The sequence below is a fragment of the Eschrichtius robustus genome, chromosome 4 (genome assembly GCF_028021215.1).
Source record: "Eschrichtius robustus isolate mEscRob2 chromosome 4, mEscRob2.pri, whole genome shotgun sequence".
NCBI classification, from domain to species: Eukaryota; Metazoa; Chordata; class Mammalia; order Artiodactyla; family Eschrichtiidae; genus Eschrichtius; species Eschrichtius robustus.
The window spans coordinates 66,100,268-66,113,898 of record NC_090827.1 but is presented as its reverse complement, the minus strand read 5'-3'; the positions used below and the strand labels follow the sequence as shown (position 1 = coordinate 66,113,898).

Genomic DNA, 13,631 nt, shown 5'->3' with positions numbered 1-13,631 from the left:
ACCACAACTACTGAGCCTGAGCTCCAGAGCCCGCGAGCCACAACTACTGAAGCCCACGTGCCTAGAGCCCATGCTCTGCAACAAGAAAAGCCACCGCAATGAGAAGCCTGCACACTGCAATGAAGAGTAACCCCAGCTCGCCACAACTACAGAAAGCCCGCACGCAGCAATGAAGACCCAACGCAGCCAAAAATAAAAATAATAAAATTAAATAAATAAAAATTTAAAAAATTATACTCCAATAAAAAAAATTTCTGTAATAAAAATTTTTTTAAACGTAAGTATAGGAAGCAGTCAGTCACTGAGTCCCTCCTCTTCCTACCCAAAGAGAAGATTAGATGTTTACTCCCTTGAGTTTTGAATCAGAGAGACTGTGAGCTCAAAGTCAGGAAACATAACTGAAGGTAAGAGTAACACATTGAAAACAGAAATATTAAGTGCAAGTATTCAAATTGCACCTTTCCCCTTGCCCACCTGGCTGAGAACACTCACAGTTAGAATCAGACCCCTAAGCAGGAAAGAAGATTTCTTTGTCAGAAAAACTTATCAAGTCAAGAGAAAAAAACCTGCAGATATTAACAACTGGACATCCACAATGATGTGGCCCAGACAAATCATACCATGGTGAAATCTACCAATGTACAACTCTAACTCTGCAAATACAGCTTCCAATCACCATTTTAGTTTTTCATCCTTAAAAGTGAGACCGATAAGGATCACTGGACCACTGGACATTTGACAAAAAGCTCTAGTGTAAAAAGTAATGAGCAAAGTAAGCAAAAAAGGTACTTGTATGAAACAGAAACTCTAAGAAGAAATCTTAATTAAAAGAATTAGAAGAACCTAACACCGAGGAATATCATGAAATTTCAAATCAATAAAGACAGATGACAAGATTCTAAAAGCTTGCAAACATGAAAAAATAGTGGCTCACAAAGGATCAAGGAATCAGAGCAATATTCTCAACAACACAAGAAGCTTTAAAAAAAATAGAGCATGTCTTTAGAAGTCTGAAAGAGAATCATTTCCAGCCTAGAATTCTATACACATAATTACCCATCATGAGGGCAAAGTCATGGTATTTTCAAACATTTAAGGTCTTAAATTCTCAGGAAGCTACTAAAGGATGAGCCCCACCAAAAAAAAAAAAAAAGAGCGCAAGAAATATGAGCTACAGAACAGGACAAAAGAGAAGGGACTTCCCTGGATGATAAAGGGAAATCACATTGGCAACACTTACGTGACAGGCCTGAAGGTGGACAGAAACAAAAAATAGAGAAGAGAAATCTAGGAAGGATAGTTCCAGAAAAAAACTGAAAATGATAAATTACTTGATGTGTCTACATACACTGAGAAAACATTGATAACTCTGTCACAGAAATTGGTGATAAATTAGTCAGAGGTGCACAGAATATCAACAAATTTAAAAACCAAGACAACTAAATCAAGAGAAAACTAAGAGATAAGCAAATGGCTAAGCAAACTGTGGTATATCCATACCATGAAATACCACTCAGCAATAAAAAGAAACAAATTATTGATACACACAAAAACCTGGATGAATCACCAGAGAATTATCCTGAGTGAAAAAGACAATTCCAAAAAGTTATATACTATATGACTCCATTTAAACAACATTCTTGAAATGACAAAACTGTAAAAATGAAGAACAGTTAGGGGTTTTAGGAGTTGAGGGAGTTAGGGTGAGAGAGAAGTAACTTGTTATAAAAGGATAAGAGGGATCCTATAGTGGTGGAATTTTTCTGTATCCCTGTCTGTATCAATGTCAGTATCCTGGTTGTAATGTTGTACTATAGTTTTGTGAGATGTTACCTTTAGAGGAAACTAGGTAAATCATACACAGTCCTGAACTCTATTTGTTACAGCTGCTATAAATCTACAATTATCTCAAAACAAAAGGCTTGATTTTAAAAAAAAAAAGTAGAAGCTCCCAGTAATATCTCTCTATAGAGAAGGTTCTCCTTTTCTCCTTTTAAACAGATTGGATTGAAATGATTAGATCCTCACTCTCAAGGACTGAGCTGGGTCTGATATGACATTTTAGTAAGACTCAGTCCACTCGTAACCTGCCCTGTTCTTCAGAATGCCCTCTCCTGGGTTACTGAGAGCCTAGTGAGCCTATTTAGCCCGTAAAGATTGTGAGATATTCAATTCAGCCCTTTAGAGATTTTTGCTCAACTTTTTAGCCTCTGGCCTCAAATTGTTCAAAATGCGTCAAATGCCTATCTGTGGTGGGCCACTTTCCTGCAGTAGGACTTTACCTTCTTAGCATAGCAAGACTACATGTTTCACTCCACCATTCTGGCCTAAAGTTCTTCACTACCTCAGAACTTACAAATGTTCTTTAAGGAAAAGTGGCTATCCATTTGAGGCGCCTCCAGAATTCCAATTTGTCATGCCATCCCTGCACAAGTGACAAAATCTCTGCTTTCCCTCAGTGGACTCACACTGTCTGGACCAACCTAAAATCCTCAGCTTTTGCCCAAAATTAACAGATACTCTCAGGGAAGAAAATGACCAACAGTCATCAACTCATATTCTAAGGATTCCACTCTCTTTGAAATTTTAGTTCATCTAGTCCTTGTTGCTTCCACAGCTCCACATGTCTCTAAAAACATGATTTGTTTGCATTTTATTATTTTGTTTTTAACCAGCTCTTCAGCAGGAGTGTTGACCTAATGCAATCTGTTACATCCTTCCTAAAAGTGGAACCCCTACCATAACCTTGATACCAAAGCTCAACAAGAACATTTTGAGAAAAGAAAAAAAAAAGACAATATTGTTCATGAACATAGATGCAAACATCTTAAATATTGGCAAACCAAATGAAAACAGGTTAATACTTTTTGACCAAGTCAGGATTATCCCAGGAAACTTAGTTGATTTAACTTTCAAAAATCAATATAATTTGTCACATTAAAGAAGGTCTCTCAATTCTGACAGAAATGGATGTCTTCATTTCTTGGAACAAAAAGGCTGTATGTGTTTATTTGTTTATACAAGTTTCTAGTGAATGTTATTTCTATAAATACAGGTATTCCTCAGAGATATTGCAGGGTCAGTTCCAGACCACCCCAATAAAGCGAGTACTGCAATAAAGCAAGTCACATGAATTTTTTGATTTCCCAGTGCATATAAAAGTTATGTTTACACTATACTGTAGTATATTAAGTGTACAATAGCATTATGTCTAAAAAAAAGTACATACCTTAATTTAAAAATATTTAATGTTAACCATCATCTGAGCCTTCTGGAAGTCATAATTTTTTTGCAATGGTAACATCAAAGATCTCTGATCACAGATCATCATAACAAATATAATTATAATGAAAATGTCTGAAATATTGTTAAGAATTACCAAAATATGACATAGAAACATGAAGTGAGCAAATGCTGTCGGAATAATGGCGCTGACAGAATTGCTTGACACAGGGTTGCCACAAACCTTCAATTTGTAAAAAATGCACTATCTGTGAAGGGCAATAAAGCAAAGCACAATAAAACAAGGTATGTCTATATACAATTCTTCTCTCCAATTAGTATTGTGCTTTTGAATAATTTGTCTTTAATCATTAGCTTCAAAAACTCTATTCCAAAGTCTGCTATTTTGTAGAGTTAGATCAACCTATCCTCTTAAGATACATAATCAATAAAAGATTGATTCCCCTGCTTAGCAAATTGCCTTCAGTTTTCAGAAAATAACCAAACTTGCCAACCTGGATTAGGAACTTCAGTAGTTGCCCACTTTCCTAAAAACCTAATTTAGGCATCATTTAAGTAAGAGTGAAAAATAATTGTGTTACAATTTGATAATTCTAATTCTCAGACCTCCAATTTCAAACACAGGAAATGTCAGACCAAAATTTTCACCAAGTACCTCTAAATTTTATATAAACTCAATGGGAATATAGGGTTCCTTTTTAAGAATAAGACTTACAAACAACTAAAATGTATCTAACTATATATTGTGTATTGTTCACTCACTAAACTATTAAATTTGTACCATTTCTCCTTTTTGACTTACCTCTTCACTTGGAGACTGAACACAAATGTCTTTTATTTTAGGTGTTGAATAAAGCACTGATTTTGTGGAATTTGTGCTAAAATCATTGGCAAGACCTAAAAAAAGTTAAAACAAAACATGTATAAAATTTTTTGGTTACAATTAAAAGAAGCCCCACATGATATGTGAAGAAGTCTTTTGACTCTTTTAAGCGCAATTAGTTTAACTGAAGTACAGACATCAATTCAATATTCAAATGTTCCTAGAAGGCATCAGGACTGAAAAAGACAAACAAGATTCCTGAAGAAATATGTGCCAGTTTTTCTTTCAGAACTTGTAAAGAAAAGATACTTTTCCACTATCTGTGTTTTTCTTTGGTTGGCCTATTCTTTTATTCCAATACCTTCTGACGCCAACCAGCACTAGGAAAAGTTTTTGCCATTATACATCTTTTCTTTAGAAAGGGGTGCAAATCACCAAACATTATCTCAAGCTCTCCAGTGATCCCAAGAATTCTGCACATTTATTTCCATTAATGAAATACTTTCTCTTGTGTATGATAATTATTTATGGAATTCCAGACTATAGGAATCTAGTGTGAACTAAAGGGAATAACAAATTATTCTCATTTTTGCCAGTATTATCTTCAGTATACCAGAAGGTACATGAAGGACTGCACTTGTACTCAAAATTCCTGGGAAAATATTTTATATATTGAAATGCTAGAACAAATTTGCTGAATTTGGTATTAATGGACAAATTTACATTTTCATCCATCCCAACCCTCAAAGTCCATCTATAAATGAAACCTTACTTTTTTCTTCAAAACAGTCTAGTAAGATTTCCAGTATATTCTGGCCTTGCTCCGTATTAATGTCAGGTGCCCTAATAAGAAGGAAAGAAGGGAAAATGTTAACATATCATCTCCAAAAGATACTTGCTACTTATTAACATCTACCTTGAAAATTCCATACCTCTTTATTATAAAATCTTAATTTTTACTTAATGGGAAAAATATCACCTTTACTATCTGAGAACAAAACAAGTATTTGACAGTCCAAGAGTTCCCAGAAAAGTATGTGAAGTAGTATGTCATTGTCTACATTAACAATTATATACCCTGCCTGAATAGCCACGTCTAAAGCTGTTTTAGACTACTGCTCTATCTAAACAAGAACATAAACTTTTTTGAAGATATTCAATCAATCCTGAAATGCTTCTTTAATAAAGACTCTATGGTCACAAGTCCTATCAGCTCCAAGTAACACAGTCTTCCCTACAAGATCTCAAATGCACTTCTGATTCAATACCTTTAATCTTAAGGAGCTAATGAATCAGTAAAAATTTTTTAATTAATATTTGTATTGAGATAATTGTAGATTCACATACAGTTGTAAGAAATAATATAGAAGAGACCCCTTGTTCACTTTATCCAGTTTCCTGCAATGGTAACATTTCACAAAGCCATATAGTATACTATCACAACCAGGATACTGATGTTGACAGAATCCACTAATCTTATTCAGATTCCTCCAGTTCTACATGTACTCATTTGCGTGTTTATGTTTGTGTATACAGTTAGTTCTATACACTTTATTACATTTGAAGGTTCAGATATGACCACCATAGTCAAAATACTGAACAGTTCCATCACCACGAAGATCCTTCTATTGCCCTTTTAGAACCACACCCACCTTTTCTTTTAGCCCCATGGAATAAACTGCATCTTTTTATTATTTCCATTCAATCCACTCTACAGTGCTTTCCCCATAGCTGTCATTTAGTCAGAATTGAAACTGCCTCTTCCTGGTCCATCATTTATCAGGCGAATTTCTTTTCTCACTTCCATTAAGTCATTGAACTGTCTGCATTAATATTTCTCTGTTAATATAAAATAACTAAGATGACTATACTTAACCAGTGGGTATATAAATCATTATTTTAGTCAGAGGTAATAGTTCTTCCTTTCTTCATTTAAAAATTCCACTTTCCAAAGACGCAAATAAAAATCATCTTAAAAGTTTAAGTACATAAATCACCTGGAAGGTCGGCAAAATCTTCTTCTATAGTCATTTTTGAGATGATCCTGAAAGAAAAGTAAATCATCAATTTGGTGAAAGTTTAAGTTCTTTATTTATTCATTCAGCAAGTATTTGCTGACTGCCTATTATAATATTACAAAGAGGAATATCTTCTGGATCAAGTGAAAAAGAACTTGTCTCATATCCATTATTTCCAAATGTTTGTTTACACTATTCCTTACTCTGGATTTATTCCATCTTCTTCCTCCTCTTCCTCCTCTTCTTCCTCCTCCTCCACCTCCCCCCATACCTCTTCCGTCATCAAAATCACACTATCTGGGCTTCCAATAATTCAAGTTGGTTGACCAACAATATCTATTTATCTCCTTTTCCTGCAAGGAGATCCCTCTGAAGTAATAGTAAAGGACTAAACTGGCATAAAACGACAATGAAAAAAGAGAATGGAAAAAAGGGCCATCTGTGGACAAACAAATATAACAGATTTCTGGAAGATGGAAAACAAATGAAAATGATAATTGATGAAACAGAAGAAAAGCAGCAGCCTAAAGTAAGCTCAGAGGATATTGTCCTGGATGAGGAGTGAATGGCCAGCATAAGATAAATACCTAGGAAGTTAAGAATGAAATACCAGAAAAACTGAGGATAAAAAGATGTTAGAATGTTTCCAGAAAGAGAAAAGAGGTAACCCCAACAAAGAAGCAGCCCCAATAAATGGAAGCAACAGGAAAAATAAAACACACAAACATGCTGAAATTGGAGGTGGAGAGCATATTTGAGATACTTTGGGTCCTATCTTTTAATTGTAAAACCTATAAAGTTAAATTTTCTAGTTGAAAATTTGGTGGTACTAGGAAGAACAGTATGCTTTTTAAAATAAATTACTATCAATACAAAATGTTTAGTAAGCTGCACTCTTCCTTGGCCCAATGGGATATAAACGACCCCACCCCATGTGAACACTCTCTTTACCCCACTCATGCTCTGACATCCTGAGCTGAGCCTCGCTCCTGACTCTACTAAGGCTCCTACACACAACTTTGGACCACTGTAGTTTCCCACCCACGTGGACTGCTGCTACCTTGCTTCACTTTTGGATTGAATTATTCAGAAAGATGAAGACCTCTATTAGATTTTAAGAAACTTGAGAGCAGAAACTTTGTCTTAAGCTAGCTTATATTCTTCCCAGAGCCTTGCCTAGTGCATTGTATACCACACAAACACCATTTTTTGTTATCTTTTTGACATGCCAAATAAATAAGACCAAAAATTTATGAGATAAAAGTGTCTTTCTTTAAAGAAGGTGAGAGTGTTTCACATAGCCTGTTATCTTCAGGAGGTACCTAAGGAGCAAAAGATTAAATCTATTTTATAGATAGCAAACTAAGGAACAAAGACACCTAACAAGTCTGCATTTTATCACAAGTCATTTGATGGAAAATTAACTCAAGCACTTAGGTCTCTCATCAGTACTCAGCATTCTGAAACACTTAGGTAAACCCCTGAGAATGTTAGTTAACTCCCTTCTAAGACCTCATTTAAGGTCACTCTTCTCCTAATTTAATACAATAAAATGATAGAGTCATCATATTTGCACACTAAATGTTTTTGAACATTAAATAACACCTGTAAAGTACTCTGTTCCTCTTTTATATAGAAAAATTTTAAGGCTAAGACAGTTCTTTCCTTCAGCAAACATGAAATTGAGCACCTACTACAAGGCCAAATGCTATTTAGGCACACTAGAAAACAAGTGGTGAATAAGACAAAAGAGGTCTCTTAATTCTAAAAAGTTAGAACACAAAATTTTTTGATTTTCAAAATAAATACACATTCAAAAACTTGCCATTTCAACTCATTTTTCACTCAATTTCAATTTTAGTTTCTTCCATTCACTGTGAGATTCTTCTTCTCAAAGAAAATAATATACAATACAGCAGGGTTTCTCAACCCTAGTACTAATGACGACATTTTGGGCTGAGTGACTCTCTTTGTTGTGAGGGCCTGTCCTGTGCATTGGGAGGATGCTTGCAGCATCCCTGGCCTCCACCTAGATGCCCTTAGCACCCCCTCATCCATGCTTTCTCAGGACAACCAGAAATTTTTCCAGACAACACCAAACGTCTCCTACAGGGCAAAATCACACCCAGTTAGAAACCACTTAAGTACAGGAATGACTGAGGATAATCTTTCAACTCCCTTCTCCCCTTGTCTTTTAAATGAATTATGACGCAAAGTCAGATGTTAGAACTAAAAGGCTCAAAACAATTCTAAGGTTATGATAGGTATTTTAAAAGTGAACTGTGGGAATTTGCTCCTAGCCATGTCTTCTCACCAGACTTTAAAGATCAAGTGATTCCTGGCCAAGGAACAAAAGCAGAATCATCCCATTCCCCGGTGGATCTGAATGAAAACTGGTAATAAAATCAGGTACAACTCCAAGAGAAGACACCGGAGAAGAACCAAGCTGGGTCTATAAGGAGCCTTGCACATGAGGTGGCACACATATTTATGCTGTGTCAAGGACACTTGCACCTTACCATATCACTCTGAAGAATCACTACTATCTGAACAGCTGGATGTGTTTTATCGGGAAAATGATTTTTCTCTTTGTGTCAGTGTGTCTGCACTAGTGCTCTGGTGAGACCTTTTGTTGTAAAATAAAATAAAATAAAAGTGAACTGTGGTCAAAAGAATGAGAACACAGCAGAGTGGACCAGCAGCTGCTCTTCCAGCTTCAGTTTTGTCTATCTCTCTCCTCCTCAGTCTGAAAAGCCAAGTGCAATACCCCGGGAGAAAGAAAGAGAACTTTGAAATAAGGAGACACAAGGGCAATGATTACAGAAGGTTGACTGGAGGCATGAAAAGCAGGAAAAGCAGTCAATGTGAGAACTAAGACAAGCTTCAACCAGTCTAAGCTTCCCATATTCTGAAGGGCATCATCTTAAAGATAGGAGAAATTCATAACAGAAAGGTAGAGATCACAGAGAGAAAATAAGTTGTTTATTAATAATATCATTAATATTATTATTATTAATCATAGATTTTAAACACATACCAACACTGATACAAATAAAACACAGATCATGGTTTTAAAAAAAAGAGAGAAAGATAAAGAACGAGAAGACAAGCCACAGACCAGGAGAAAATAGTTGCAAAAGGCACATCTGATAAGGACTGTTATCCAAAATATAAAAGAACACTTAAAACTCAACAAAAAGAAACCCAATTAAAAAATAAATGGTTCAAAGACCTTAAGAGACACTTCACTTAAGAAAATATACAGATGACAAATAAGCATAAGAAAAGATGCTCCACATCGTATGTCAAGCAGTAATGCAAATTAAAACCAGATACCACTACCCATCTGGCTGTGTGACCAAACTCTGGAACAATGACAACTCCAAATGTGGAACAACAGGAACTCTCATTTTGGAAAGCAAAACAGTACAGCCACTTTGGAGGACAGCTTGGTAGTTTCTTACAAAAGTAAACATACTCTTACCATATGACCCAGCAATCATGCATTTTTCTTTAGTCAACAGTATGAAAGGGTGGTATAGGAGTACTTTTTACTATGAGCACCTGCATTGTTTACATTATATAAAAATGTCAACTGAAAAAAAATGGACAACTTAAAATTTGCAAGTTAAGTTTTATTCGGGGACCTTACTTAGGACTACAGCCCAGCAGACAGGCTCTCAGCGAGCTCTGAGGAACTGCTCCAAAGAGGTAAGGGGGGGACCAGGATATATAGGAGCTTGGGCTGGGAAAAAAAAGGTAGTCAAACATCAAAATCAGACACCTCAAGTTAATGATTTTTAGTGCTTCTCTATAAATGGGAAGATGCAAGAGTCTCGGCTCATTGAAGTTATTCCTTATATAAGTCTCTTAACTATCTAGGGCCCGTGTCCTGTTTTTCTCCATTCTGAATTCCCCTTAGGCACACCCTGCAGGCAGCTGCAGTTGCTGGTGGCTTGAAGGTGGGTAACATTCGTTGTTTACGGAAATGGCAGGTAACAGTTTTTCTCCACAATACATCTTTTTATGCACACAAGCATACATACATAACTTTATTATAACTGGGAAGATCTTATTCATCCATGCTGAAGATCTTAAAAGGGGAGATAAAGTAGAAAACACAAGTTTAGGATAGGGGCTGCTATGGGTTGTATAAGGTATAGTAACCATAAGCGAAGTCTGAAACCTACAACAGTGAATACCAAGGAAGTCCAGAAATAGGCCAACAAAAAAATGAGTTCCCGCCCCCTTCAGCGATTCACAGCTTGCACTTTTAACTAGTAGCTGCCGCTCAGAAAACTGTCAATAACAGACGTCTCTCTACACCAGCAACTCTGAAGCAAAGGCACACTTTCAAGGCGTTTCAATACTTCTAAGGACAGAAAATTATTTGGAGGACTAGGAACTGGAGTTAGGCTAAAAAGTAGAAATCACAAGATTCTCTGAAGAGAAAGACGAGTTAGGCTAAAAAGTATAAATCACAAGATTCTCTGAAGAGAAAGACGCCGTCACGCCCGGGATTACAAAAAGCCTTGAGGAAACACGACAAGTAAATTAACTCTAGCTATCGGCACCCGATCACTCCCGAGCTCAAAAACCTCGCGCGGCTTCCCCACTGAAACACCCCAGAAGCCACAACACCGGCCCAACGCTTCACTCTCCCCGCCTCGCGGGGTCCGCGGCCTGCACTTACCAGCCCCCACGCGGCCATGTTCCGGCCCGGCTCAGCCCGCGCAGGGGTTGGGGGCGGAAGTCCACACGGGCCGCAGCTCCAGGCAGCCCAGCGAGGACGGAGTCACCCGAAGAGCAGCCAGGCGGAAACCCAGTAGCACTTTAAGCGAAAGACGGCGGGAGATGGCGGGAACTAAGGAGCCGCGACCCAGCGAGCGCGCCCAGGAGCGCGCCCAGGAGCGCGCATCCACCTACGCAATTTAAAAAGGGCTGCACATGCGCAAAATGGGCCCTTTGACTCCAAAGGAAGAAAGCCGTTAGGAGCCCGCCCCCTCACTGGTACTCTCCCACAGTCCGGCCTTCCTCCTCCCAAGAGCCCCGCCCCATCACGTGGTAGCCCTGCCCCCATCTCACGTGTCCCCTAGTGCCTTACTCCCGCAGATTCATAGTCTCTCCCTCCCTCCCTCCCTCTCTCTCTCTATCTCTCTCTCTCTCTCCCTCCCTGCCTCCCTCCCACAGCTTCATTCTTTCCCTCTCTCTCTCTCTCTCTCTCTCCTTCCCACGCAGAGAAGGTGTAAAACTTCCTGACGGTTCTCTTATAAAGTAAAAAGTAACACTTGGAAGGATAAGAGGCAGAAATTGCAGAAGACGTTTGAAGAGTAATGTTTTACTGTGTAGGCTCGTCACCCACACCCCAGCCCGTTTATGCACCATCTCTGAAAGCAATAATGGTATAGTAAAAATGGTGATGGAAGATGTATTCTTTTTTCCCAATATGTGGGTAATGTGGGTAATATTTTTGTGAGGCATTGCCAACAAAATGATCTGTGTAAGTATATATCATTTAAGTATGACATCCTGAAAGGAGCCCTAAATCAGGAGTCTGGAAACCTGCTCAGTGGACTAGCTATGTCATGTAGGACAAGCTCTGGCACCGTTCTGGCAGTTTCCTGAATTACATAATAGGAAAGTTAAGTTAGATGCTCTGAAGACTAGACCTGACCATTTTATGATTCTAAGAAACTATGACCTATTCTTATGATTTAATAAAAATTCGCAAGGGAGTTTTCATCAGAAAATGAATTACTTTCTCCTCAGGCAAGGGAGACAAAAGCAAAAATAAATAAATGGGACCACATCAAGCTAAAAACTTTTGCACAGCGAAGGAAATTATAAACTAAATGAAAAGGCCACCTCCTGATTGGGAGAAGATATTTACAAGTGATATACGCAATAAGGGGTAAATATCCAAAATGTACAAAGAACTCATACAACTCAACATCAAAGAAACAACCCAATTAAAAAATGAGCACAGGAACTGAATACACATTTTTCCAAAGAAGCCATACAGATGGCTAATAGGCACATTAAAAGATGGTCAACATCACTAATCATCAGGGAAGTGCAAATCAAAACCATAAGGAGACATCACTTCAGGATATCACTTGCAGACAAACTGCAAGCACATGTCAGAATGGCTATTATCAAAAAGACAACAAAAATCATGTGTTGGCAAAGATGTGGAGAAAAGGGAACTCTGGTGCACTGTTGGTGGGACTGTAAATTGGTACAGCCACTATGGAAAACAGAATGGATATTCCTCAAAAAATTAAAAATAGAACTATCATATGATCCAGCAATTCCACTCCTGGGTATTTAATCCAAGGAAAAGAAAAACACTAATTCAAAAAGATTTATGCATCTCAATATTCACAGCAGCATTGTTTACAATAGCCAAGATATGGAAGCTGCATAAGTGCCCATCGACAGATGAATGAATGAAGAAGATGGCATATATATATATATATATATATATATATATATATATATATATATATATATATATATATATATTTATTTATATATATTTATATACATATATAAATAATAGAATACTACTGGACCATAAAAAAGAATGAAATTTTACCTTTTCCAACAACAGGGATGGACCTAGAGGGTATTATGCTATATGAAATAAGTCAGACAAGAGAAAGACAAATGCTGTATGATTTCACTTATATGTGGAATCTAAGAAACAAAACAAATGAGCAAACTTAAGACATAAAAAGTTATAGATACAGAGAACAAAGAGGTGGTTGCCAGAGGGGAGGGGTGTGGGAGGAGGAGAGAAATAGGTGATAAAGATTAAGAGGTACAAACTTTCAGTTGCAAAGTAAATGTCACAGGTATGAAATGTACAGTGTAGGGAATATAGTCAATAACTAGGTTAAAAAAAATGCATTACTTGTTGAATAAATTCATTAACCAAGAGTTGAGCAAATAAATTTTTTAAAACTTGTAATGCTTTAACAAATGTTATCACCTGCTAAGACCTGTTTTTCTTTTTCCTTTTTTTTTTTTTTTTTTTGTAGGAAAGAGGGATCGAGAATTAACTCTGAAATCAGACAAGCCCAAGTTCCACTCTCCTCCACTAATTCTGCCATAATGGGCAAGTTAATTAAACTATAAGTTTCTCAACTCTCTTGTCTGTAAAATGGGAACAATGTTAAAGTTGTTGAGATATGGATTAATTCCTTTTAAGATCTAGTTGAAATGCCTAGAACATAGTGAGAATTCAATAAATAATGCTATTGGTGTTATCAATATTATGGATATTTTTAGACTTGGTCTAGGAGAAGTTTTGCCAACCAGACTACATTATTTAATTTGGTCTCACATTTGGAATAGTTAATAATAGACACTATCGTTTATTGAGTGCATACTGTATGGCAAGTTCTGTCATAAATGCTCTCCATGAAGTAGCTTATTTAATTCTGAGAACATTCCTATGAGAAAAGACGACTAATATCCACATTTTACAGACAACAGAACTGGGACAGTCTTCAAGTAACTTGCCCAAGATCACACTACCATTA

The 13,631-nt window shown here is 37.0% G+C and overlaps 1 protein-coding gene and 1 pseudogene across 3 annotated transcripts in view; one reads left to right on the top strand and one right to left on the bottom strand.

Moving 5' to 3' along the window:
* The window catches only part of CENPC (centromere protein C), an 89,426-nt gene extending 78,401 nt beyond the window's left edge, over positions 1 to 11,025 (bottom strand). For all 3 annotated transcript variants that reach the window (XM_068542866.1, XM_068542868.1, XM_068542869.1), the window contains exons 1-4: positions 10,778 to 11,025; positions 6,064 to 6,110; positions 4,839 to 4,909; positions 4,046 to 4,140 (exon numbers count right to left, since the gene is read on the bottom strand). In XM_068542866.1, the coding sequence (XP_068398967.1) occupies positions 4,046 to 4,140; positions 4,839 to 4,909; positions 6,064 to 6,110; positions 10,778 to 10,795 (231 nt within the window). In that variant the 5' untranslated portion in view covers positions 10,796 to 11,025. The remainder of the gene's footprint in view (positions 1 to 4,045; positions 4,141 to 4,838; positions 4,910 to 6,063; positions 6,111 to 10,777) is intronic.
* LOC137763724 (large ribosomal subunit protein eL39 pseudogene) lies at positions 8,387 to 8,542 on the top strand (annotated as a pseudogene).
* Positions 11,026 to 13,631: the final 2,606 nt, after the last annotated feature.